General features: G+C 39.8%; 1 protein-coding gene across 2 annotated transcripts in view; it reads left to right on the top strand.

Annotated features, from left to right (window-relative positions):
• TTLL7 (tubulin tyrosine ligase like 7) overlaps window positions 1-25,335 on the top strand; it is a 118,756-nt gene that overhangs the window by 30,364 nt on the left and 63,057 nt on the right. For both annotated transcript variants that reach the window (XM_075181990.1, XM_075181989.1), the window contains 5 exons: window positions 8,922-9,086; window positions 10,574-10,732; window positions 19,549-19,643; window positions 23,255-23,402; window positions 24,501-24,574. In XM_075181990.1, coding sequence (XP_075038091.1) covers window positions 8,922-9,086; window positions 10,574-10,732; window positions 19,549-19,643; window positions 23,255-23,402; window positions 24,501-24,574 — 641 coding nt within the window. The remainder of the gene's footprint in view (window positions 1-8,921; window positions 9,087-10,573; window positions 10,733-19,548; window positions 19,644-23,254; window positions 23,403-24,500; window positions 24,575-25,335) is intronic.

The raw sequence follows: 25,335 nt of genomic DNA, 5'->3' as shown, positions 1-25,335 counted from the left end.
CTGTGCTTTTGCATTTTGGTAAATAACCTTTTTATCCCCCCAAAACACAGTGATATGACCGTCTTATTTTTTAATTTTTAGAATGTTGCTGGGTCTCTCTCCTCTCCTTTTACAGGATGTCACTGACATTAAGGAGGGGCTGTCATTCAGGCCAACACAAATAATAATAAAGTCAGTAAGGATTTCATGAATCTAGGTAGTTTTTAAAGTATGTTTAGTTCAGAAATATTTAATGTTTGCGACGTGTCATGTATGTTAATATACACGCATGGAAATCAGACTCCTCTATTTGTAGCTAGACATATAGGGTCTGATTCAATAAGGAATGTCCGATTCAAGCTCTGGGCATCTCTAAGGTACGTGTTCATCTGTCGTATCACCTGCAGCAGCTACAGGTCGGGTGTAAGTGCTGATTGATAGTGATGACGGCTGTGTGTGCTGGAACATGTGTCTGCAATCAGGGGCAACTGTAAACATGGATTTTATGTACAGTATTAATAACATCCTAAGAAATGTATTTCATATTTGATATTTTTGAAGGCAGCTGTCCGGAGGGGGTCCGCCGAGGGGGCGTGGCCACACGTGGTGCACCGTTAGGCTCCTCCCCTTCCAATCTTAGGCAATTTTAGCCAATCGCAGCAGGGGGTGGGGCCACGATGGCTCGTTTAGCCCCGTCCCCACCATCTTCAACAACGGCGACAGCTGGATCCGGGATTTTTGCCTGGGAGTCTCCCGGACATTCCGGGAGAGTAGGCAACTATGATTTATTTCATGGGAATTTTTTTTTTTTTAATGAACAGGTCACAATTGAATACTTTTTTGTTCTTTTATGTATGTCCTGCTGGGACTTTATATTACACATATGTAATATAGGGATCCTGCAGTGTGTTGTGTCTCTCTCAATACGGCAAGTGCCGTATAGGCAGAGAGTACCTGCACCTGTATTCAACAAGAGATGTTTCTTCAGATCCACTTGTAGTTAAATACGGACATGCATATGCCCGAATTACATGCATTTAATAAAAACCAAAAAAAAAACAATCGCACAAAGCGTTCATTTTGCGTTCTTTGTTGAACCAGGCCCATAGCAGACTCCCCAATGAGCCCTCAAGTGTTTCTAAACTACATCTTCAATGCTGATGCAGGTTGGTGCCACCCAGTGGACACTTGTAAAACTGCAACACACTTTTAGATTCATTTTTACAGTTAAATATAATTGAATGAGCACATTTTTATGTACTTTTGATTATACCCGGTGGTAAGTAAGGGTCCCATTGTGATGGCTATATAAAGAGATAGCACTGTTTGTTATTTTCTTACCGATTTCTTCTTTATTCTTAAGCAACTGTCAGTAAATTTAGTGACGATTGACATCAATGGTGCATGCATAAAAGAAGCATAGAATTTACTGCAAGTTACTGCTTTTCAATGCTCTGCAAATGTTCAGGGATTGCATTGCATATACAGCACATGCTCAGCCTCTCTTAGCGGCTTATTTATCAAAAAATGAAGTCCTATTACAGGTCTGAAATGGGTTACTGCTGGCTTTAGCCCTTCCACCTGCGCAGGCTTCAACGTGTCTTTACGTCTGGAAGCCTAACAAGTACCTGATGTCACCCTGAGAATTAAGAATGACCTTACAGGGCCAGTAACTCTCTGCTGCCTCTCGCCTATATATATATATATTTTTTTTATAAACGATGGAGATTTTTTTTTTTTTTTCGGAGCTTCCATGCGCCACAGTTTGGCCAAATGTAGACTTCCAGGCGTAGACCGATGTGTGGAGCAAGTTGGCGGCATTTGGGGAAGAGCAGCAGTTTGCACCAGCAGAGGGGGAGGGGGGGGTAAAGGCTATCCTAGCATTTTGGTGGTCTGTTCCGCTATGCCCCCCGTCATTTAACACGTCCCGATCAGTTATTAATGTGTAGCTGGCCGGTTTACAACAGTGCCACCTCTTGGCCAGGAGGAGAAGTGCTCTGAGGATATAACCTGCAAGAAAATATTAATTCACCAGAAAATGCTGCTGATCTTATGGTAAAAATTCAATAAATTCTGTGTACACTACTGAGGTGAGTGTCTGTCTTGAGGGTTCATTTTGGAGTATTAATGTTTCACGGTGACTGAGAATATGTGATGTACTTTTAAGCAAGTTATGTGTGATTGCTTGGGGCATTTAGGCTGCCTGTGTGGGTGTTTTGTGGTGGAGGCATTTGAGGGGTGTGTTCAGGTGTTTGGGGGTGACACAGTGATTTTGTGGGGTTGGCTAGAGTCGATCTGGTGTTTGGTGCAAATGTGGATGTTTTGGGGGGACTTGGGCAAGATACACCCAATTCCCAAAAAAAGGCACGCCCACTGGGCGGTACAAGATTCTCCCCCCCCCTCCCCTCCTGCATACCGCAGCAGATTGTCCTTCTTTCCAACTTTCAGGTGTTGGGAGGTATCTTGTCAGGCCTTGTTTTGTGGAACAGTGCAGAAGTTAGATTTCCGCTTATGAGCAAGTTTAATGATGTTAGATAAAGGGGAGAAGAAGGATTCAGATACAATCTATTTACACTGGGTAAAGGGGCTTGAAACACCTAACACACATTTGTCCCCTCTAATAGACAGAGCGCCCTTTACCCGTAAGCCATATATAAGGCAACCAAGCAGCATTACAGGAGAAAAATGTCAAAGTCTATTTGATTGGAAGGGGTGGAACTAACAGGAGAGATCCAATCCACCGACAGCTGCACACACATGTCAGTCACCAATGGCGGCTGATCAAGCTGCTAATGTAATAAATATGTTTATATATTTTATGTAAAAATGACACATCAATTCAAAGAGGGAAAATAATCCTCAATACCACTAATAAGAGAAAACCATTCAAAGATGCAAACTGAATCAACTGTTATGGAACGAAACCTGCTCCTAACATTAAAATATAAAATATATATCTGTGTCTTTCACATGTTGTCGCATCATTTTGTAAAGTAGACTATTATTATTATTATTTTTCACTATTCTTTTTTTTTTTTTTACTTACTTTTGCTCAGTATTCACGGGATTGCTGTTTTTTAACGTAGCTGTTGTTCATATTAAAAAAACATGAAAAAACAGTCAGTATTTAACTTATGTGCAAAACAGAATAGTAATTTGCACCCCTTACATTGTAACATGGTTTTGTCCAGGAGGCTTAAATAAGAAGTTTCTTAATTTAAGATCCTTAATGAATCAGGCCCATAGTTATTTTATAGCTGTGAGGGCCGGCTGAAATACGTTTGATGTCTGCACGATGTAGACGTTTCCTTTTATTGTTCGTGAAACAGAGGTACAGTTCACTCAACAGGGGGTACATTTGAAAGACACATTCTATCCAAACATCTGAAATCTACGTAGGACTTGTGGGCATTGCCCTGTGTTTGGAAAGGTAAACGCAGCTTAAGCAGACCTCAAAATAGTATTGTACGTAACGCTTTCTCAGTGCTCGTTGTCTGTCCTGGGGTCAGGCTCTGAACACAGCTTGTTCTATGTTTGGACAGTCCTGTGTTTAGGGAAAAAAAATATACAATGAGTACGGAGAATCCATTCCCTATAATGATCATTAGATAACTATTTTGAGGTCCTCCTTAAGCTCAGTTCAGCTTTAGGTGGGGGCAGTGATGACCGTGTTCTACGGTCCATGTCGGACTACCTGTGATTAGGTGTCCTTAGGAGATGTATTGTAGATAAGGCTGGGTACACACTACAGAACATGTCTCCCGATGTGATAACATTAATGATTTTATCAAAGACTGAAAGTCCCGATCAGCAGCCGATTCAGGTGTACACACTAAACACGTTTTACAAGATTTACCTTCAGATCTGTGTTCTTCATCTGTCAAACCCTCGGCTGAAAAGATCGTGACTCTGTAAACTCTATGGAGATCTGCCTATACTGCCAGTCCTAAGTGCGTACACACTGCAGGATTTGTCCGACATCGTCCCATCGTTGATCGCGATTTTTAGTTAGTTTATAAAATCAAACGATACAATGAGTTTTGGAACGATAAACATGATTATGGGAGCGTACACACTAAGGCGATATCGGATCTAACGCTCTTGTGATTGAGACGATAATGGGGTGAAAAACCTGTAGTATGTGCCTAGCGTAAGTAGGTGCAGGACGAAGCAATTATATCAGCGTGTAAACACCAATCATAAATGATTTAATTCATACAATAATAGACAAAAAAGCATTTTTTAATTGGTAAACGTGAGTTAATTTGAAGGGTAAAGAAAAAAAGATATAGAACAAGAGACATAGGTACACCAACAACTCCAACTTACCAATCGGTAATACAAAGCAGGGTACATTTTTATGTGCGCCAACACCCTAACAAATCACTTAGAACCAGTATTGCCACGAGACATGAAACAGGCATATTGGGTCAGACCGCAAATTGATCATCTCAACTAGGTGAAGGGAACTCTTTAAACAATAAAATATGTGAGTTAATGGGGGATTATATATAATACAATAAAGGATAGTTATTATCGGTGATTTTATAAACTTTCTATAAATGAATGAAAGTGGAACTGATGACTATTTTATATATATATAAAAAAAGAATGATAACTTAGCATTATGACACTCAACTGTACAGACCACCCACCCATATTCAGCCCCCTCTTAGGTGCACAGCAAATGTTAGCAAAATGAGAAACAGAATAGAAAATTATAAGAAGCGTTGATATAATAAAAACATAAACCAGTTACAGTGTAAACACTGAAATGTGCAATATCATTTATTGTAATTAAAAATGATAAATGGATTCTTTTTTTAAACAGGAACTGAGGCTGTACCCCACAGCCGGCATTGGCTGGATAAACAATATGATTATGAGAAATGTTTGTCCATCTCCGTCAAAGGTGAAGTCTTCTAAAGTCTGATGTTTCTTAGGAAAGTTCTGACAAAGATTCACTAAGTAAAAACATCTGGAGATTTGTCAAGGTGAAAAGGTCTCCCCGAGGATCAATTCATTAGCCTGAGATCCTTTAAAGTTAATAACCCAGAGTTAAGTGTATTTCAGTGTTTACGTATCCCGCTGACTGGTATATGTATATATCATATGATTGATGACTGTCATGGGTGGCACCAGGAGAGATTGTTTTCACATTTATCTGACTTTAATCATATTGAGATGTTTCAAGGCAACAATCGTGATACAAGGCACTTTGTAAATTATATGAAAAACATGACATACATATGTGGACGCCGGCAATCTTGTGTAGTTGATGGAAAATGTAAGTTTGTCGTTCTACCTAATATTTCATATGGGGACTCTCAGTATCTGTTATAAAGTGATGTGTACTTTCTTGTACTCCTCCACTTGCAGCATGGCAGATTTTCTGATAGAGATTATCATAAAACACAGCTTATTATATCCCGCTAGAAACTAAGCAGTCGACAGAAGCTAATGCCACACGCACGTTGTGATATCCCTGGTAGATATCAGCCAACGGGCTCTTTGTTGCTGCGGCTGTACCCCCAAAAGGAGGACAATACCTTATAATAATCTGATAATTTTTGGAGTCTTAGAAAAGGCAATATGAAGATGGCCAATACTAATCTGTGTGCGCAGTTATCTTCTAACTGCGCTAACAGGTCCCGATGCAGTCGTAAGGTTACTATCCGCTCCAAGAAGACGCTGAATTGTCAGATCTCCACGTAGGTGGCCAAATTCATCTTGAACATTGCATATTCATTTAGGGCCAGCACGGTGGCTTTGTGCTTAGCCCTTCTGCCTCGCAGCACTGGGGTCGATTCCCGACCTTATCTGCGTGGAGTTTGTATGTTCTCCCCGTGCTTGCGTACATTTCCTTCCCCAATCCAAAAACATACTGGTAGGTTAATTGGCTGCTAACAAATTGTCCCTAGTCTGTCTGTCTGTCTGTCTGTCTGTGTGACAGGGAATTTAGACTGTAAGCTCCAATGGGGCAGGGACTGATGTGAGTGAGTTCTCTGTACAGCGCTGCGGAATCAGTGGCGCTATATAAATAGCTGATGATGACTTATACAGGGGATGTTATGGTACAATTTGATAAAGAAGAAGGTAAGAGTGGAAGTACAGGAGGTGTAGCTGCACAGAGACGCCAGTCGCCAATGGCAGCTTTATTATTGGTGCCTGATAATGCTGCTCCCATACAGTAACCACACCCACGTTCTGCGCCACCAGCAGTAATTGTTATTATGCTACTTTATGTATCAGTAGTTTCTCACTCCTCTTATACCAGTGTTGGGGAACAGGTGGCCCGACGAGCCCTCACCAGTGGCCCCAGCTCCTTCCTGCGCTATTGTCATATTTATTTGTTGTAGTTTGTATCTCTTGTTTAAATCTCTGCTGATATAGATAGGTGTGTATTTCTTTGATTAAATGTATTGTGTTAACTTATTACTGAGATGAAAGGTAATGCGTGGCCCTTTTGATGGTTAGAGGGCCACCCATGCGGCTCCCAATCAGTATCAGGTTGCCTATCAATGTCTTAACGAGTAAGCTCAATTAAGCATCTTAACATTTGGTAAAATTGTAAGTTAATTCATTGTATCAGGATCCCCAATGTGTATAGTTAGTGCTGTGTAATAAGTCAGCGCTTTATAAAGGATGAGAATTATAATAACTATACAAAATTGTCCATGTAAAACTATATATATATATATATATATATATATATATATATATATATATATATATATATATATATATATATATATATATATAAAATGTGTGTGTGTGTGTGTTTAGTACTTTCTTTTTTATAATTTTATACATAAACACATTTCAAATGTATTGTGATGCTGTTGAAAGTGGAGTGTGTAAAAATACAACTGGCCACTAGGTGGAAGTCAAGTTACATAAATAAACTATAGCATCAGCCCATTATAATCACTATGGTTTTGGATGGCAATTGCCTGATTATTTGCATTTAAAGCTCTGGTAAAATGTTAATTGTGCTTGTTTTCATTGTATGTCAGACCGTATCTACTTAACAGAAATCACCAATTGACAATTATTTTTCCATTTAGTGTAAGAAACTGGACAGTGTCGATGTTCTCTATGGTACTTTTGGATAATTGTAGTGAATTGAGAATTATTATGATGTTTTCATGACAGGTCAAACACAACAAGCCCTGAGACTTTTAAATATAATGTATTCCGTTGCCTATTCTGGCTATTTGAGCTCTGTTTAGACTCGTGAGTAATACATTTTGCTGCTTTTTAAAATGTGTTGAAATAAACTTGCACATATGGGTGAGCGCTCAGATGCGTAGATGGACGGGCTGGTATGTGATATATTGGAATATGAATAATCGTACCCATTTGCCATTACCTATAACAGGCCTGGGCAACCTCTCCAGGTGTTGTGGAACTACAAGTCCCAGAATACTCTGCCAGCTATCAGCTGGCAAAGCATGCTGGGGCTTGTAGTTGCAGAACACCTGGAGAGGTTGTCCAGGCCTGACCGATAATATGGGCAGAGAGAAAAATAATGGAATTATAGTAGGTTTTATAGGGAACAGAGGAAAAATAAATACACACTGCTTAAACTGAAGCCAAAACTGGCATAATAGCAAGAATAACTTTATAAAAAGCAGGTAATATAAGATCTTTTCTGCACTTTTGTTATGAGACTATACCTGGTGCTAAAAAAGAGAGGTGTTGTAATGAGGAGATACCATATTACTGTTCCTTTCTGCTTTTATTATAAAGGCATCTAGACAAATGTTTATTTGATGTTTTAAAGATTAATAGGAGGTATTATGTGGGGATAACTGGTCAGTTGTGCACAAAACATGGGGGGCTAAACAGTTTACAGTGGTTCTTCATTGGCTCACCTGGATGCCCACTGAAAGGCCAGATGGTTACCAGACCATTGGCACTTGATACCCCCTGGAGGGAGATGTGACTAAATGAGGGATACCTCCCATTTAGTAATATATTAGATCCCTCTGTCACTATGTGCTCCCAGTCGTCTCCAGACTGACATCTATTGGGATGGGCCTACTTCAAAGAACAGACCCAGCAGCCGGTCATTGGACGTTTGCTAACCAGAATTCACTTATGGAGGGTAGGTGATAGGACAGTCATTCACTGTTCTCAAGGAGGTGCTCACAAGGGATCTATTTTAGGGGAGTCATGCAAGGTTACCTGCCCAACACCAGCTTACAGAAGAGACCAAGATATGTCCAAAAGTCAACTTTTATATGCACAAAATAACCCAGTACAAAACCTCCTCTTGTACCCACCACTCTTTGGAGAACCACAGGCTCATGAATGCCAGTAGAATGCAGCCCAGAGCCAGAACTATGAGCATTGTTCTGTGTCACCCCAGTGTTCTAAAACTTTGTTTTCTGAAAGTGGTTGCATTGTGATTGTAATGCTGTGTGCACAGAGTCTATATGTTGTGGCGCTAAGTATTTAGAGGTGACTGTTCTCTCTGTAGATTAAAAACTTTGTCCACTAACTGCAATTAGAAGTGAAGTGATTTGTGTCTAGAGGTTCTCGGGGAGTGTGCTATAAACACAGTACAAACATAAAGAGCTGAAAGAGCGGACTGTCCAAGATTGGGCAGATGGAGAGGTGTAATTTGTAAAAACATTTTCTCTGGCACAATATTGACGATGACAGTTGGATTTCACGTTGCTGGGAATATGCTAATACGCTGCACAAGTTCTTATTTCATATAATTATTGCTTAGGTGAAATTTACAACTCACAGGATGGTAACATCTTGATCAGTGAATCAAAATATTGAGCTTTATAATTATGATGACGATGCTGTGCTATTGGCTGTGTTTCATGGGAACATGCTAAATAAATGATATATTTGCTCTATTCCTCTGTTTCCATGGTAGTGGGGTGCCGGGCTGTAATCGGAGCACGTTGTTACTTATTTTCTAGAACCAGTTGTACATGCACCTGACGAACTACTCTGTCAATAAACACAACGAGAATTTTGAGAGGGACGAGACAGAGGATCGAGGCAGCAAACGTTCCATTCGATGGTTTACCGAATTCCTGCGTGCCAACGACCATGATGTAGCCAAATTTTGGAACGACATTTCTGTAAGTACTAATATGGGTTGTTTTATGTAGATGGTTGTGTGCAAAATAATTACATTTGAATTGATAATAATGTTCAAGAAGTGCCAGTTCTTACCTATGACCATCCTTATGATTTTACTCTATCTCCATATAATATATCTGCCATGAGTATTACCATATAATTCATCATTATCTTCTATAGCCGCATGTATATCATTATAGTCTACATGTCCACTTGTGATTATCCTCTCCATCATCATCATCATCATCACCATTTATTTATATAGCGCCACTAATTCCGCAGCGCTGCACAGAGAACTCATTCACATCAGTCCCTGCCCCTTTGGAGCTTACAGTCTAAATTCCCTAGACACACACACACATACACACACACACACACACACACACAGACAAAGGTCAATTTTGAAAGCAGCCAATTAACCTTCCAGTATGTTTTTGGAGTGTGGGAGGAAACCGGAGCACCTGGAGGAAACCCACGCAAACACGGGGAGAACATACAAACTCCACACAGATAAGGCCATGGTCGGGAATTGAACTCATGACCCCAGCGCTGTGAGGCAGAAGTGCTAACCACTGAGCCACCGTGCTGCCCATGTGTCATTATCCTCTCCATGTATTACTATTTTTATCCACACCATATCCCGGTGTCGGTATCCTCTCCATGTATTACTATCACTATCCACACCATAGCCCGGTGTCGGTATCCTCTCCATGTGTTACTATCACTATCTACACCGTATCCCGGTGTCGTTAGCTTCTCCATATATTACCATCACTATCCACACCGTATCCCGGTGTCGGTATCCTCTCCATGTATAACTATTACTATCCACACCATATCCAGTTGTCATTATCCTCTCCATATCCCATTGTCATTATCCTCTCCGTATCCCGGTGCTATTATCCCCTCCATATCCCGGGGCCATTACCCTCTCCATATCCCAGTTTCACGATCCCAGTGATATTATCCTTGCTATCTCTCAGTATTATACCCTACATCTCGATGCCACTAACCGAACCATATCCTGGTGCCATTGTCCTTTTTCATATTTCATATCCTTGTGTCATCTTATGAATCTTTATCCTTTTAATATTTCTTATGTCATTGTCCTCTCCATATCTTGATGTCATTATCTGCTCCATATCCTAATATCTTTGTGTAATTATACTCTCCACATCTTGGTGTCATTATCCTCTTTGTTTATCAGTCATTACCCCCACATATGTCATTGTCATTATCCGCTCCATAACATGGTGTCATTATGCTCTCCATATCCATTTATTCTCTCTGCATGCAACACAATGTCATTTTCCTCTCCATATTCCGATGTAATTATCCTTTCTATATCCTTGGGTCAATATCCTCTCCATATGCAGATGTTATTGGCTCTGTAACGAACGTACACAACTTTAGTATTTGTTTTCTCTACTTTATTACATATGTTGCCCGTTCATGTGATTTGACTTTGTTTATCTTCCTTTACCAGGAGTTAGTTGTGAAGACCCTGATAGTAGCTGAACCTCACGTGCTTCATGCATACCGAATGTGTCGGCCCGGCCAACAACCAGCCAGCAACAGCGTCTGCTTTGAAGTGTTAGGGTTTGACATTATTTTGGACAGGAAACTAAAGCCATGGCTGCTGGAGGTATGCTTATTCATTAATATTGTATTTATTAATTTGTATGGAGATGTATGCTAGAATGTAGGTGGTGCTAATTACCACTCTATGCTAGAATGTAGGTGGTAATAACTACCACTCTATGCTAGAATGTAGGTGGTAATAACTACCACTCTATGCTAGAATGTAGGTGGTGTAATTACCACTCTATGCTAGAATGTAGGTGGTGCTAATTACCACTCTATGCTAGAATGTAGGTGGTGCTAATTACCACTCTATGCTAGAATGTAGGTGGTACTAACTACCACTCTATGCTAGAATGTAGGTGGTACTAACTACCACTTTATGCTAGAATGTAGGTGGTACTAACTACCACTTTATGCTAGAATGTAGGTGGTACTAACTACCACTTTATGCTAGAATGTAGGTGGTACTAACTACCACTTTATGCTAGAATGTAGGTGGTACTAACTACCACTTTATGCTAGAATGTAGGTGGTAATAACTACCACTCTATGCTAGAATGTAGGTGGTGTAATTACCACTCTATGCTAGAATGTAGGTGGTGCTAATTACCACTCTATGCTAGAATGTAGGTGGTACTAACTACCACTCTATGCTAGAATGTAGGTGGTACTAACTACCACTTTATGCTAGAATGTAGGTGGTACTAACTACCACTTTATGCTAGAATGTAGGTGGTACTAACTACCACTTTATGCTAGAATGTAGGTGGTACTAACTACCACTTTATGCTAGAATGTAGGTGGTACTAACTACCACTTTATGCTAGAATGTAGGTGGTGTAATTACCACTCTATGCTAGAATGTAGGTGGTAATAACTACCACTCTATGCTAGAATGTAGGTGGTAATAACTACCACTTTATGCTAGAATGTAGGTGGTGCTAATTACCACTCTATGCTAGAATGTAGGTGGTAATAACTACCACTTTATGCTACAATGTAGGTGGTGTAATTACCACTCTATGCTAGAATGTAGGTGGTGTAATTACCACTCTATGCTAGAATGTAGGTGGTACTAACTACCACTTTATGCTAGAATGTAGGTGGTGTAATTACCACTCTATGCTAGAATGTAGGTGGTACTAACTACCACTCTATGCTAGAATGTAGGTGGTAATAACTACCACTCTATGCTAGAATGTAGGTGGTGTAATTACCACTTTATGCTAGAATGTAGGTGGTGTAATTACCACTCTATGCTAGAATGTAGGTGGTACTAACTACCACTCTATGCTAGAATGTAGGTGGTACTTACTACCACTCTATGCTAGAATGTAGGTGGTGTAATTACCACTCTATGCTACAATGTAGGTGGTACTAACTACCACTTTATGCTAGAATGTAGGTGGTACTAACTACCACTTTATGCTAGAATGTAGGTGGTGTAATTACCACTTTATGCTAGAATGTAGGTGGTACTAACTACCACTCTATGCTAGAATGTAGGTGGTACTAACTACCACTCTATGCTAGAATGTAGGTGGTACTAACTACCACTCTATGCTAGAATGTAGGTGGTACTAACTACCACTCTATGCTGGAATGTAGGTGGTACTAACTACCACTTTATGCTAGAATGTAGGTGGTGTAATTACCACTCTATGCTAGAATGTAGGTGGTAATAACTACCACTTTATGCTAGAATGTAGGTGGTGCTAATTACCACTCTATGCTAGAATGTAGGTGGTGTAATTACCACTCTATGCTAGAATGTAGGTGGTGTAATTACCACTCTATGCTAGAATGTAGGTGGTGTAATTACCACTCTATGCTAGAATGTAGGTGGTACTAACTACCACTTTATGGTAGAATGTAGGTGGTACTAACTACCACTTTATGCTAGAATGTAGGTGGTACTAACTACCACTTTATGCTACAATAGAGGTGGTACTAACTACCACTTTATGCTAGAATGTAGGTGGTACTAACTTCCACTTTATGCTAGAATGTAGGTGGTACTAACTACTACTTTATGCTACAATAGAGGTGGTGCTAATTACCACTTTATGCTACAATAGAGGTGGTGCTAATTACCACTTTATGCTAGAATGTAGGTGGTACTTACTACCACTTTATGCTACAATAGAGGTGGTGCTAATTACCACTTTATGCTAGAATGTAGGTGGTACTTACTACCACTTTATGCTACAATAGAGGTGGTGCTAATTACCACTTTATGCTAGAATGTAGGTGGTAATAACTACCACTTTATGCTACAATGGAAGTGGTGCTAACTACCACTCTATGCTACAATGTTGGTCACGCTAATTACCACTCTATGCTACAATGTTGGTGGCGCTAATTACCACTCTATTCTACAATGTTGGTGGCGCTAATTACCACTCTATGCTACAATGTTGGTGGCACTAATTACCACTCTATGCTACAATGTTGGTGGCACTAATTACCACTCTATGCTACAATGTAGGTGGTGCTAATTACCACTCTATGCTACAATGTAGGTGGTGCTAATTACCACTCTATGCTACAATGTAGGTGGTGCTAATTACCACTCTATGCTACAATGTTGGTGATGCTAATTACCACACTATGCTACAATGTAGGTGGTGCTAATTACCACTTTATGCTATAATGTTGGTGATGCTAATTACCACTCTATGCTACAATGTTGGTGACGCTAATTACCACTCTATGCTACAATGTTGGTGGCACTAATTACCACTCTATGCTACAATGTTGGTGGCGCCAATTACCACTCTATTCTACAATGTAGGTGGTGCTAATTACCACTCTATGCTACAATGTAGGTGGTGCTAATTACCACTTTATGCTATAATGTTGGTGATGCTAATTACCACTCTATGCTACAATGTTGGTGGCACTAATTACCACTCTATGCTACAATGTTGGTGGCACTAATTACCACTCTATGCTACAATGTTGGTGGCGCTAATTAACACTCTATGCTACAATGTTGGTGGCGCTAATTACCACTCTATGCTACAATGTAGGTGGTGCTAATTACCACTCTATGCTACAATGTAGGTGGTGCTAATTACCACTCTATGCTACAATGTAGGTGGTGCTAATTACCACTCTATGCTACAATGTAGGTGGTGCTAATTACCACTCTATGCTACAATGTAGGTGGTGCTAATTACCACTCTATGCTACAATGTAGGTGGTGCTAATTACCACTCTATGCTACAATGTTGGTCGTGCTAATTACCACACTATGCTACAATGTAGGTGGTGCTAATTACCACTTTATGCTATAATGTTGGTGATGCTAATTACCACTCTATGCTACAATGTTGGTGACACTAATTACCACTCTATGCTACAATGTTGGTGGCACTAATTACCACTCTATGCTACAATGTTGGTGGCGCTAATTACCACTCTATGCTACAATGTTGGTGGTGCTAATTACCACTCTATGCTACAATGTAGGTGGTGCTAATTACCACTCTATGCTACAATGTTGGTGGCGCCAATTACCACTCTATTCTACAATGTAGGTGGTGCTAATTACCACTCTATGCTGCAATGTAGGTGGTGCTAATTACCACTTTATGCTATAATGTTGGTGATGCTAATTACCACTCTATGCTACAATGTTGGTGGCACTAATTACCACTCTATGCTACAATGTTGGTGGCACTAATTACCACTCTATGCTACAATGTAGGTGGTGCTAATTACCACAGTATGCTAGAATGTAGGTGGTTCTGATTACCACTTTATGTTACAATATAGATGGTGCTAATTACCACTTTATGCTACAATGTAGGTGGTTCTAATTGCCATATGATGGTTACCCAGACTGACACTGACATTTCTAGTAAACCCATTGATCTGAATGACCTCATAGATCAAGACACTGAAATGGCTTCATGAATAATATCCGCTCAAACTGAGTGTACAATTTACCAATGCACCCATTGGACATGTCAAGAATACAATTTTTGTTTTTATGTATTTTTATTTTTACAATAATGTCAAGATTATTATTACTGTTTGTTTATAATGCTATCATATTATAAGGGGTATCGGAAATGGGGATTTGTGTCAGCTAACTATAGTCATTGGGGATACTGGAAATGGTGATATGTGTGAGCTCACTATTATCATAGTTAATAGGGCTATATTTGAACGTGTACTTGTCATTGGAAATATTAGTAATGGTGACAAATGGGAGTCATTGGGAATATTGGAAATGGTGATGCGTTGTACATATTATTGGCAATAATTTAAATAGTGATATATAGAGGTTATACATTAAGTTGAAATAACCATTATCCACTTGGGTGATTCTCTTCCTCTAATCCATTAATGCAAACACTTTAATGGGCTCGTTTCCTGTAGAAGACTTTGGGGAGAACATTACATTCTTGGATCTGTTCCTTCCCTTGTTAGCTGCCAGTTTTACCAGTCTAATACTGTAATCATTTGCAATTTTAAATGCCATAATTAGAGACAGCACATGCTGGGTACATTTGTATCAGCTTATATGAGTACTTTTAATTATGCATGTTGACATAATGATTAAAAATAGATTTTCACTCAGGCGGTGTTGTTTGGTTTTACAGTTAAATCTGTTACCCGTGTCTGTTGTAGGAGCTTTCTTTGTGATGTTAATTAAAACCTAAGAAAAGGACAGAAATTGGGTTATTGAATGGCACTTGTGAGCCGGCTTCATTAACAAACTAGCGTCTCATTATAGAGCAATGTAAGGGAGGAGAATATACCTCATACAGGAAACCCATCTTCATGGCCGCAGACCTCTACCAGTTTGGATGATTTCTTTTGACAATTAAGCAGACTTAGGCATTCACTTGCAGAGCATGCTGGGAATTGTGCACTGAGGTTGTGCGTTCGATTCCCGCCCATGGCCTTATCTATGTGGAGTTTGTATATTCTCCCCGTGTTTGCGTGGGTTTCCTCCGGTTGCTCTGGTTTCCTCCCACACTCCAAAAACATACTGGTAGGTTAATTGGCTGCTATCAAATTGACCCTCGTCTGTGCGTGGGTGTATGTTAGGGAATTTAGACTGTAAGCTCCAATGCGCAGGGACTGCGGAATTAGTGGCGCTATGTAAATAGCTGTTGCTGCTAATGATAATGATAACAACATCTTGTGAAACACGATGTCGACCTTGGGTCTACTTCCAGCTTAAAAGCTTCGGCTGGAAATGCCAGCAGCACTTTGATAACAGGCTATAAAGTTTGCTAACACTTGTTCAAATATTTATTAACATATTCCCGAGCTCTTCGGAGACATCTTTCTTCCAGCATTCGAAATGGCCAATGAGGGACACTTAAAACTAGTTTCAATTAAAACACATGTATGTAAACACATATTTACTTTGGCAGTCTTGCTGATGCAAATTAGCATAAACTACGACTTACGATATGCAACAGTAAACAACGGAAAAGACTTAAAACACTGATTAGATCCTATTATATTAAACTTTCTTTCCAGCTGCAGAAAAGGGACACTTGTATGGCAGTGCGCAGTGTCAAACTGGCCCACTCAGACTACAGGTAAAATACCCGCTGGGCCTGCTAATATTAAAGCCGATGGATCTCCTCCCAGAGGCATCGCTAGCCTTAGGCACCGAGGGCCCGGGCACCAAGTGAGCTTGGTAATGCCCTCTGCCTGGGCACTGAAGAGAAACCAAATTAGTTACTCTGGATGTACTCTCCTCCTGCACTACTGACCGTATCATAATATATCATCAGCGCATTTATCCAGAAAAACCCTGCAGCGTGCAGGCTATTGTGGCTCCATAGAGAAGTAACAGAGAGGTTGCCGTGGCGATAGCACCCCTGTAAATCACAGTTAGTACAAGCAGTAACTTTGTACATAGCTTTGTCTCCCAGTGTCAGATGGCAGTCAAAATCCAAGATTACTCCTCTCTATAAGCACAGCAATTGTTATTATTTAATTTATAAGGCGGCACAGATTCCATAGAGTCGTAAGCAGAAGCAAGTAGCAAATAGATGAAGTAATACATATAAGTAGCACAGATGAGTGTGAGTAATGCTACAGGGATTTGCTCAGAGTGCAGCCAAAAAACGTGACGCTACGTACGAGGGAGTTAGACAGTAGACAGACGTGGGACAGTAGGTAGAGAGAACCCTGCCCACGAGAGCTTACATTCTAGAGGGAGGGGTGGTGAGAGACAGAAGGACCAACTGGGATATATTTAAATGGAATATAATATATTCCATTTCAAGGCACATATATATATAGTAGTTAGCTGTTAGCTGTGTCCATTGGATGGTGGTCTGCAGTAATATTGCCTGTTATCATGGAGGTGATTCATGTCTAAGAAATACATCCTTACTGCACACTTCTCTTTTTGACATGTCCAGCCAGAACCAGAACATCCGGCACTCCAGCGTGTATGAAGCACATGTTTACTCAATAATGTCTACAATGGACCTTCTAACTGTGCTCACTGTGCTGTGAAGCCAGATAAATAAATCACATTTTCCTTAATGCACAGGTTGCTGTGTCTGATTTAAGTCTGTTGAGTAGTTTACTCTTTCTGTAGAGCTGGTGAGGAGGGAAGCATGCATTGCTGTCATGTGTTTCACTGAACTACAATGAGCTAATCGTGTAGTATATTGTGTAATAGTAACTACCTGTGGAATAATGACACAAACGTTTGTTGGGCATGATGTAAAGAGGAGCAGCTCATGCTCCCAAGAGGCCTCTGCTCTTCTCTCGAAAGAGAGCAGAGTGGGGACCTCAGAGTGGTGGAGGGTTCTAGGGGCATCGGAGTGGTGGAGGGTACTAGGGGCATCGGAGTGGTGGAGGGTACTAGGGGCATCGGAGTGGTGGAGGGTACTAGGGGCATCGGAGTGGTGGAGGGTACTAGGGGCATCGGAGTGGTGGAGGGTACTAGGGGCATCGGAGTGGTGGAGGGTACTAGGGGCATCGGAGTGGTGGAGGGTACTAGGGGCATCGGAGTGGTGGAGGGTATTAGGGGCATTGGAGTGGGGACAACCTGTTATGCGCTAGTCTCACCCGACGTGGGTCAGGTGAGACTAGCGCCATGCCCCTCCTGCTATTACATAGGCCCATACTATTGGTTTCCTGAGTGGGACCTTCGTGCCCCAGTCCAGCTCTGCAGTGAATGATTAGAATGGAGTTTGGGAAGGTAGACCTAATCCCAGAACGGTAGAAGCTTATTTTAGGACACATTGTTTACTAATCACTATGTCATAGGCAAACCGAGGGGAGGTTTCCTAGTGCCTGGAAACCCCCCTCCAAGCCTGGGGCACTGTATAATTGAGGTGGCTGGACCCTGCTCCCGCTTCACACGGCTCTACTTGAAAAGGGAGAGCTGCGTACACCTAACAGTAGTGAAGGCAGCATTGCCCATGTATATTATGGGGATAGGAAGAGTTGGAGAGCAGCCAAACAGTGTCTAAAATTATAGCCACGCCCCCATGCATGCTGGTCACGCCCACTGGCGACGTGGTGTGGAAATCCCCCTCTACAAATCCTGCGTTTGCCCCTGTGTGTGTATGCGTCTACAACTACAGCCAGTCCTAATCGTATCTGATCGGGATTGATAACCGCATGTGACCAAATTCGACATAAATCTGTGCGGAGTTCCTTGTTGTACCCATGTATGAGCAATTAAAGTTGCCCACACAGACATCCGTTTTTCCCCACAATGCAGTCATATTCATTTAGTTCTTACAATTATTGGTATATATGTGTGTGGTCCACAAAAGATCTTAAATGACGTAGTGTAATAGTAAAGATCTGTCAGATATGATTGTCCAATTGGATCAGTTTAATTGCCTAACTCTAGGAAACGGTTCTACCACTGGGTGTGAGGACAATTTGAATCATCACAGTTAATATCTTTTCTGCGCATGCCTAAAATATTACGTTTGTCTGATTTTTAGATTATTCTATTGTATAGATTGTTCAGTGAAATGATAGTCTGTGAAGTGACCTAACCATTAAGCCTCATGAAATCCTGCATGTACTGGCTCTACTATGTAGAACTGGGGATGAGATAGACATTTACCGATTGTGCAATTTCTGCTATTGTGTTGTCCAGGTACTGAGTGAACCGTACTGGAATTAGTGTGGTAGCGGGTAATCCGATATAAGAATAGAGGCCTATAGCTAACTATAAGACTGCTCAAATTACTTTAAAATTTTAATTGTTTAAAATGGGTTCTGCAATTTTCTTCTAAAATCTCATTTATGTGGTTTGATTTTTTAATATTGGGAGGCAGAAAATAATACTCTGTAGAATGTTTAGTATGCTGGATTTAAAACATATTTGCATGGATATCTAATTCAGACAAGGCCAGTTACTGTATAATACTGAGTCTTCCAGGTGGAAAGAAAAATCTGCAACAAAAATGCAACACCCACCTTAAACCAGTGATATAAAAATATAAAACCAACAAAAGCCAATATTGAACTATTGAGTCCCCATTGTACCACGCTGCAGACTTATAAATAAACTCTATTAATAATAATAATAATAATAATAATAATAATAATAATAGACTATAAAGACACAGAAAGAGGGGCAGAAAATACAGATCAACTGATGCTGGATTCTTTGGGGCAATGACACTATGGAATTGTTGCCCATAGCAACCAATCCGATTCTACCTATTATTTATGTAGTACATTGTAGAATATGATGGCTAGAATCGGATTGGTTGCTATGGGCAACTCCTCCACTTTTTACCTATTTGGAAGTTTTAGTTAATTTACCCCATGGACTCTCCCCCCCCCCCCCCCCCCCAGTTTCATAGCTGTTGTGTTTGAAATATCCTGTTCTTTTCAAGTCAATTTTAAATTTTCTAGATAAATCGAGCTCCCAGCTTTGGAACAGACCAGAAGATTGACTTCGATGTGAAGAAAGGAGTTTTGCTAAATGCATTAAAACTTCTGAACATCAGGTAATGCATTTCATCTTTCTATATCTGTAATCGCTGCGTCCTAGGAACACACAGGAGATTGAAGCACGCAGGCAGACCTCTTCTCTGTGCTTTTATTGTTACCTGCAGAGATTGATTTGACAGCCAGAACTGTACATTTTCAGAGTAGCTGTTCCTGCTCCATAACAACATATCTGAAATTAATGTTTTGATTACAAAATCATGTCAAAACAGTATCGTTATGGGGATAGCTGGGAAAAAACTACCCATCCCGAAAAACCTTGTGTTTCTAACCCTATGCAATGCATTATGTCCATTCCTGACGTGCTTACACTGAGAAACTCCTTGTGATCTTAGACTTACCTCTGTCTCACTGTTTCCCAGACACTGACAACCTGTTTGTAAGATTGTTTGGGCAAAGACACTGTGCCTGGCAAAAATTTAGAACGTTGCTGCATAAAATTGGATGTGTGATTATAATAATTTCAAGAAATGAATACAAACTATGTGTGGAGTTTGTATGTTCTCCCCGTGTTTGCGTGAGTTTCCTCCGGGTGCTCCGGTTTCCTCCCATACTCCAAAAACATAGTGGTAGGTTAATTGGCTGCTATTAAATTGACCCTAGTCTCTCTGTGTGTGTGTGTGTGTGTGTATGTGTGTGTGTGTTAGGGAATTTAGACTGTAAGCTCCAATGGGGCAGGGACTGATGTGAGTGAGTTCTCTGTACAGCGCTGAAGAATTAGTGGCGCTATATAAATAGCGGCTAATGATGATGATGTTAGATTGTATAATTTGTTTGTATTATAATCCCTTTAATATACAGCACTAAGGGGTCAATTCTTTGAGCTGCTATGACCCAAAAATCCAGAGAAAACATCTGTTGTCTCCGGAGAATGGCCATTGCAGCTCTTGTTTCAATTTATCAAGGGTTTATTGCAGAAGAAATCGGCCAATGAGCCCTGGCATGGTAAATATCAGCGGCAGTACATTTTGTATGGTACCCTACTGCCACCAATATTAAATAGACCCCAAAGTAATATTTGTGCTTTATAAATAATAGATAATAATATGCAAAAAAATATCTCCATTGCTGAGCTTATGTAGAAAAATCTCCCTCTTTCTTCTACGTAGAAAAAAAACCCCAAATTCATATTTTATGCTAAATAATCCCAATCCAGGAGCGTAACAGTAGGAGGTGCGGCGGCTGCGGGGCCCGGAAGTGAAGGGAGTGATGCCAGGTCAGGCGAGAACGGCATTGACTGGCCCCTTCCCAAATTTTGCTATGGTACCTTGCAATGCACTGTCGACCAGTCTCAACATTGTCGACCCGAATCCTATCTGTATACACTATGCCCAGTTCAGATTCTATACACTAAAAGGATCTCCAGTTATCATACGTAGAAAAATATTCCCAATTCCAATACTTCTTACCCTATGGAGAAAAATATCTCTGCATAATATAGTATCCTAAACTAGGTACACAACTATGTAATTAATGTGCCAATCACCTGATAAACCACTGTTTGCTCCTATATTGCATTAGTGTGTAGGCTTCCACCATCATGTTTTATCATAGCAAAGCACATTGTATCATTTGATTTGGTTTTATAAACTTCCTAAAAATCACGATCAACGTCTGTCTGACACTTCTGCCGACAGTTCCTCTGTATATCTGTAAAGTGTGCACAGAGCCTCGATCTTTTCAGCTATATGGTTATAAGCGATGCAGATCTCAGATCTGAAGGGAAATTGTTTATGTGTGTGGGCATGAATCAGCACTTTCAGTCGTTGGTAAAATTGTTACAGAAATCGCACAGAAGTAAGGTTGCATCGGTGTGTACCCAGCTTTAGGCTGTGTCCTCCTGGATTGAAAAATGTTCAGTTTTATGTTTGTCAAAGCTTTCGCCATCTATATGAAGTTTTCATCTTATACAGAAAAATCTCCCCAAATCATTAAAAATGTTATGCAGAAATCTTTCTCTACAATCTGCAGCACGTACTCCCCAATCACAAGGAGGATGTACTATACAGACTATGCAGAAAGAAATCCCCCTATCAAGTTACTGTATAGAAGAACATATGGATTACCAAATGTATTTAATGCAATTTGTGAGGTTTTAAGTCATCCCAACTTGGTGCAAATGTCTAGTATTCTCTCTGCACTGAATATGTCATATAACCGCTTAAATCACACTTGTCTGTCACTAGTGTGCATACTGTATCCAAGGTTTAATAAAACAGTCTTGTATGTTATTTGTATAATGCCTTTAAAAACTGTACAAAGTATAACGATCTGTCCTATGGGCTTTTCCCCTGCCGGAGTGTAGCTGGATTCACAGGAGCAATATAATATTAGCTGAGAATGGTCAGTTGGAGATATCGGGAGATAATAATTACTCCCAGAGTAATGAGGACCAGAATTAGAGTTGATGTATTTTTCCTGGCTCTGATATGTTCATTTCTTCATATATGCATATATAAATAGTTGTGAAAATTTGTAACTTTTATATATATATATATATATATATATATATATATATATATATATATATGTGTGCGTATGTGTATATATATATATATATATATATATATATATATATATATATGTATGTATGTATGAGTGTATGTGTGTGTGTGTATATATATATATATATATATATATATATATATATATATATACACATATATATGTATGCATGCGTATATGTGTGTATATGTGTATGTGTGTGTGTGTGTATATATATATATATATATATATATACACACACACACACATACACATATATATATATATATATATATATCTATAAGTTACAAATTTTTACAACTATTTATTGTTACTTTAAGCAACAGTGTTTGATTACTTTTATATATGTTTCTTATGAAATAAGATGAATAATTAATTCACATTATTATTATTATAACATCATATTGCAGGAATAGAGCGGGTCTGAAACTGATAAGGACATTTCTAAAAAAAATAAATAAGAGCCTGCAACGTTGTCCATGGCAACCAATGAGATTGTACCTATAAATTTTCTAGTGCAGATTAGAAAATAAAAGCAAACATACAATTGGTTGATATAAGTATCCCTAACTATATGTGAATCATTTTATACTGAAGCTTTCAAATTTCACTTTTCCACTGCTGGGGTTGTGTGGGTATGTAGGCGGACACAAACACACACATATATATATATATATATATATATATATATATATATATATATATATATATATATATATATATATATATATATACACAATGTATGTGTTTGTGTGTGTGTATATGTATATATAATTTCGTTGTCCCTCCAAGCTGTGTTCCCTGAAGCAATCCCTCTATGAAATCCATCTTGATAATTGGCACATGATTTAGCAACGGTTCATTAGCCTTTGTAGTATTGTATTATTTAGTATTCAGATTTGCATTCTGCACAAAGAGAGGAGCATCATCTGTTTGTTGTTTTGCAGGTAATTTATAAACCTGGTAGAGCAACGTACTAATTGTTTTATCCTTGAAAGTAAACACACTTGGGACTTTTCCTCAGCAGGCACTTTTTAGTAATAAAGTTATATGAGCTGGCGTTTTAATATTTCATTACAGAGATACAATTTGTCTTTTTGTGTAGAGCAAGCGATAAAAAGAAAAACTTGGCCAAGCAGAAAGCAGAGGCTCAGAGGAGACTCTATGGTCAGGGGTCCATGAAGAAGCTGTCGCCAGGATCTTCTGACTGGGAGAAACAGCGCCACACGCTGGAGAGGAGGAAGGAGGAACTGGTAAGTGCCCATTAACTAACTGTAGTTCTTGTGTCGCACTCCAGTAATGGCTTATTATCTTTCAATGCAGTTACTTTATAATGATTTGGAATCTTGTGGGGTTTCAAAAAGTGGAGATGTTGCCTATAGCAACCAATCAGATTCTAGCTGTCATTTTGTGGAATGTACTAAATAAATGATAGCTAGAATCTGATTGGTTGCTATAGGCAACATCTCCACTTTTTCAAACCCGCAGCTTGATAAATTTACCCCTTGCACTAACGAAAATATCTGTGAAAAGAATAAATTGGATGATAATGCAAGGTCTACCAATGTCTGCTGTGTTCACTCTACAAGGGAAAAAGTGTGTTTTTTCCAATCTATAATGCTTTTTTTTGGTTTGGTTTTCAAACTGTTTGGATTTATGAAAGTAAGAACTGCACGTCAAACCAGATTTTTCTAACCTGAGATCCATTCGATCGGTGCAATGTATGAAGCGGCAGTTTGCAGAGTGGCATGGAAAACCTCACAGACGACATGGCTCTCACTGGCAAAGTTGGCATATCGCACTGTTTTTGAGTATAATGCTTATGCCAAAGGTGAACTGTTAGACACAAATTGTATGTGTGCAACAAATGTATCCAAAACAAAGAGGTGGCTTAAGTATACATGTTAGTAAATATCAGACACATCACAAAGGGTTAAATCCGGACCGACAATCTTTTGCATGATATTCAGTTTGCAAACTAGTAGTTTAATAAATAAAATTAATAAATATTGGGAGGGAGGGGGGGGGGGTTGTGTTTGAAAACCATATCTGGTTGATGGTGGCTTTAAAATGGCAATAAAATACAATTTAATAGCACCCCCCAAATATCTAATACATTTTATAGAGTAAATAACACATATCAAGTTGCCCCCTAGTGGCCTCTTATTGAAATTACTACTCTATTGCTCAAAACGTCTAATCGTTAATTTGGGTATTTTACAAAATTAATTTTAGAGTAGGAGCACACAGGCGCTTTCATACACCTCATGATGGAAAAAGAGGGATGGAGAGTGGATGCACATAAAGAATCATTGATCCCTAAGACGTTATGCTCATATCATGTTTTCCAGAAAGAAAGACTTGCTCAGGTGCGGAAACAAATATCCAAAGAAGAGTACGAAAATAGACACATGGGGAACTACAGGTATTTCAGTATGGTATTATTCACTTATTTTGCTGTATTGTATTTTTCATATGTGACGTTAAACTGGTAAATTGACGGAGTATTTATATTATAATTTTTTAACCACCTAATAGTCAGTGATGACATCCTCGCCCCACCTGTACTTGGCTAAAATTCCTGAAGAATTAAAGATATATTAAACGGAAATGGTCAGCGCTCGCCCTGGAGGGGCTATAGATCCCCCCTTCCCCCTTATTATCGGTGCCCCCACCCCTGCTGCTTCTTACCTTGGCAAGTGCGAGGTGGGGGGTGGCTTCTTCGGTTCCTCGGACTGGGAGTGTGGCGCTTGGCTGTGACATCACAGCGCCACTCTCCCAGCGTAAAACTGACATGGGCAGCCTGCGGGTTTACATGCTAGAAGCTGCTGGCGGCCGGTGCTTCATGTAAGGGCAACGTGGGGCCATTAAAATCACTGGACGAGCGACATTGTATCACTCATTTAGTGATTTAGGCTAACCATTGGTACCCAGTATCGCCTATAGCGTCGGCTCTGATAACGGGAAAGGTAGTGATTACACAGGTGGACCCACCATACTACCTACTTTGAAGAAGAAGGGTCTAAAAGAATACAACAGTACAGTTTTCATACTTCTGCATTCTCCCGGGGCAGGGGTGGGTTGTGACACTGGAATGTATGAATTATTTTCCCAGAACTCCTGATGCATCTGCATTATCAGGGTTAGTGGGAATGGATTCCTATATCGCTTTTACTGCCTTTGGCA

Source organism: Mixophyes fleayi, chromosome 8 (assembly GCF_038048845.1).
Source record: "Mixophyes fleayi isolate aMixFle1 chromosome 8, aMixFle1.hap1, whole genome shotgun sequence".
NCBI classification, from domain to species: domain Eukaryota; kingdom Metazoa; phylum Chordata; class Amphibia; order Anura; family Limnodynastidae; genus Mixophyes; species Mixophyes fleayi.
This window is presented reverse-complemented; position numbering and strand designations above follow the sequence as displayed.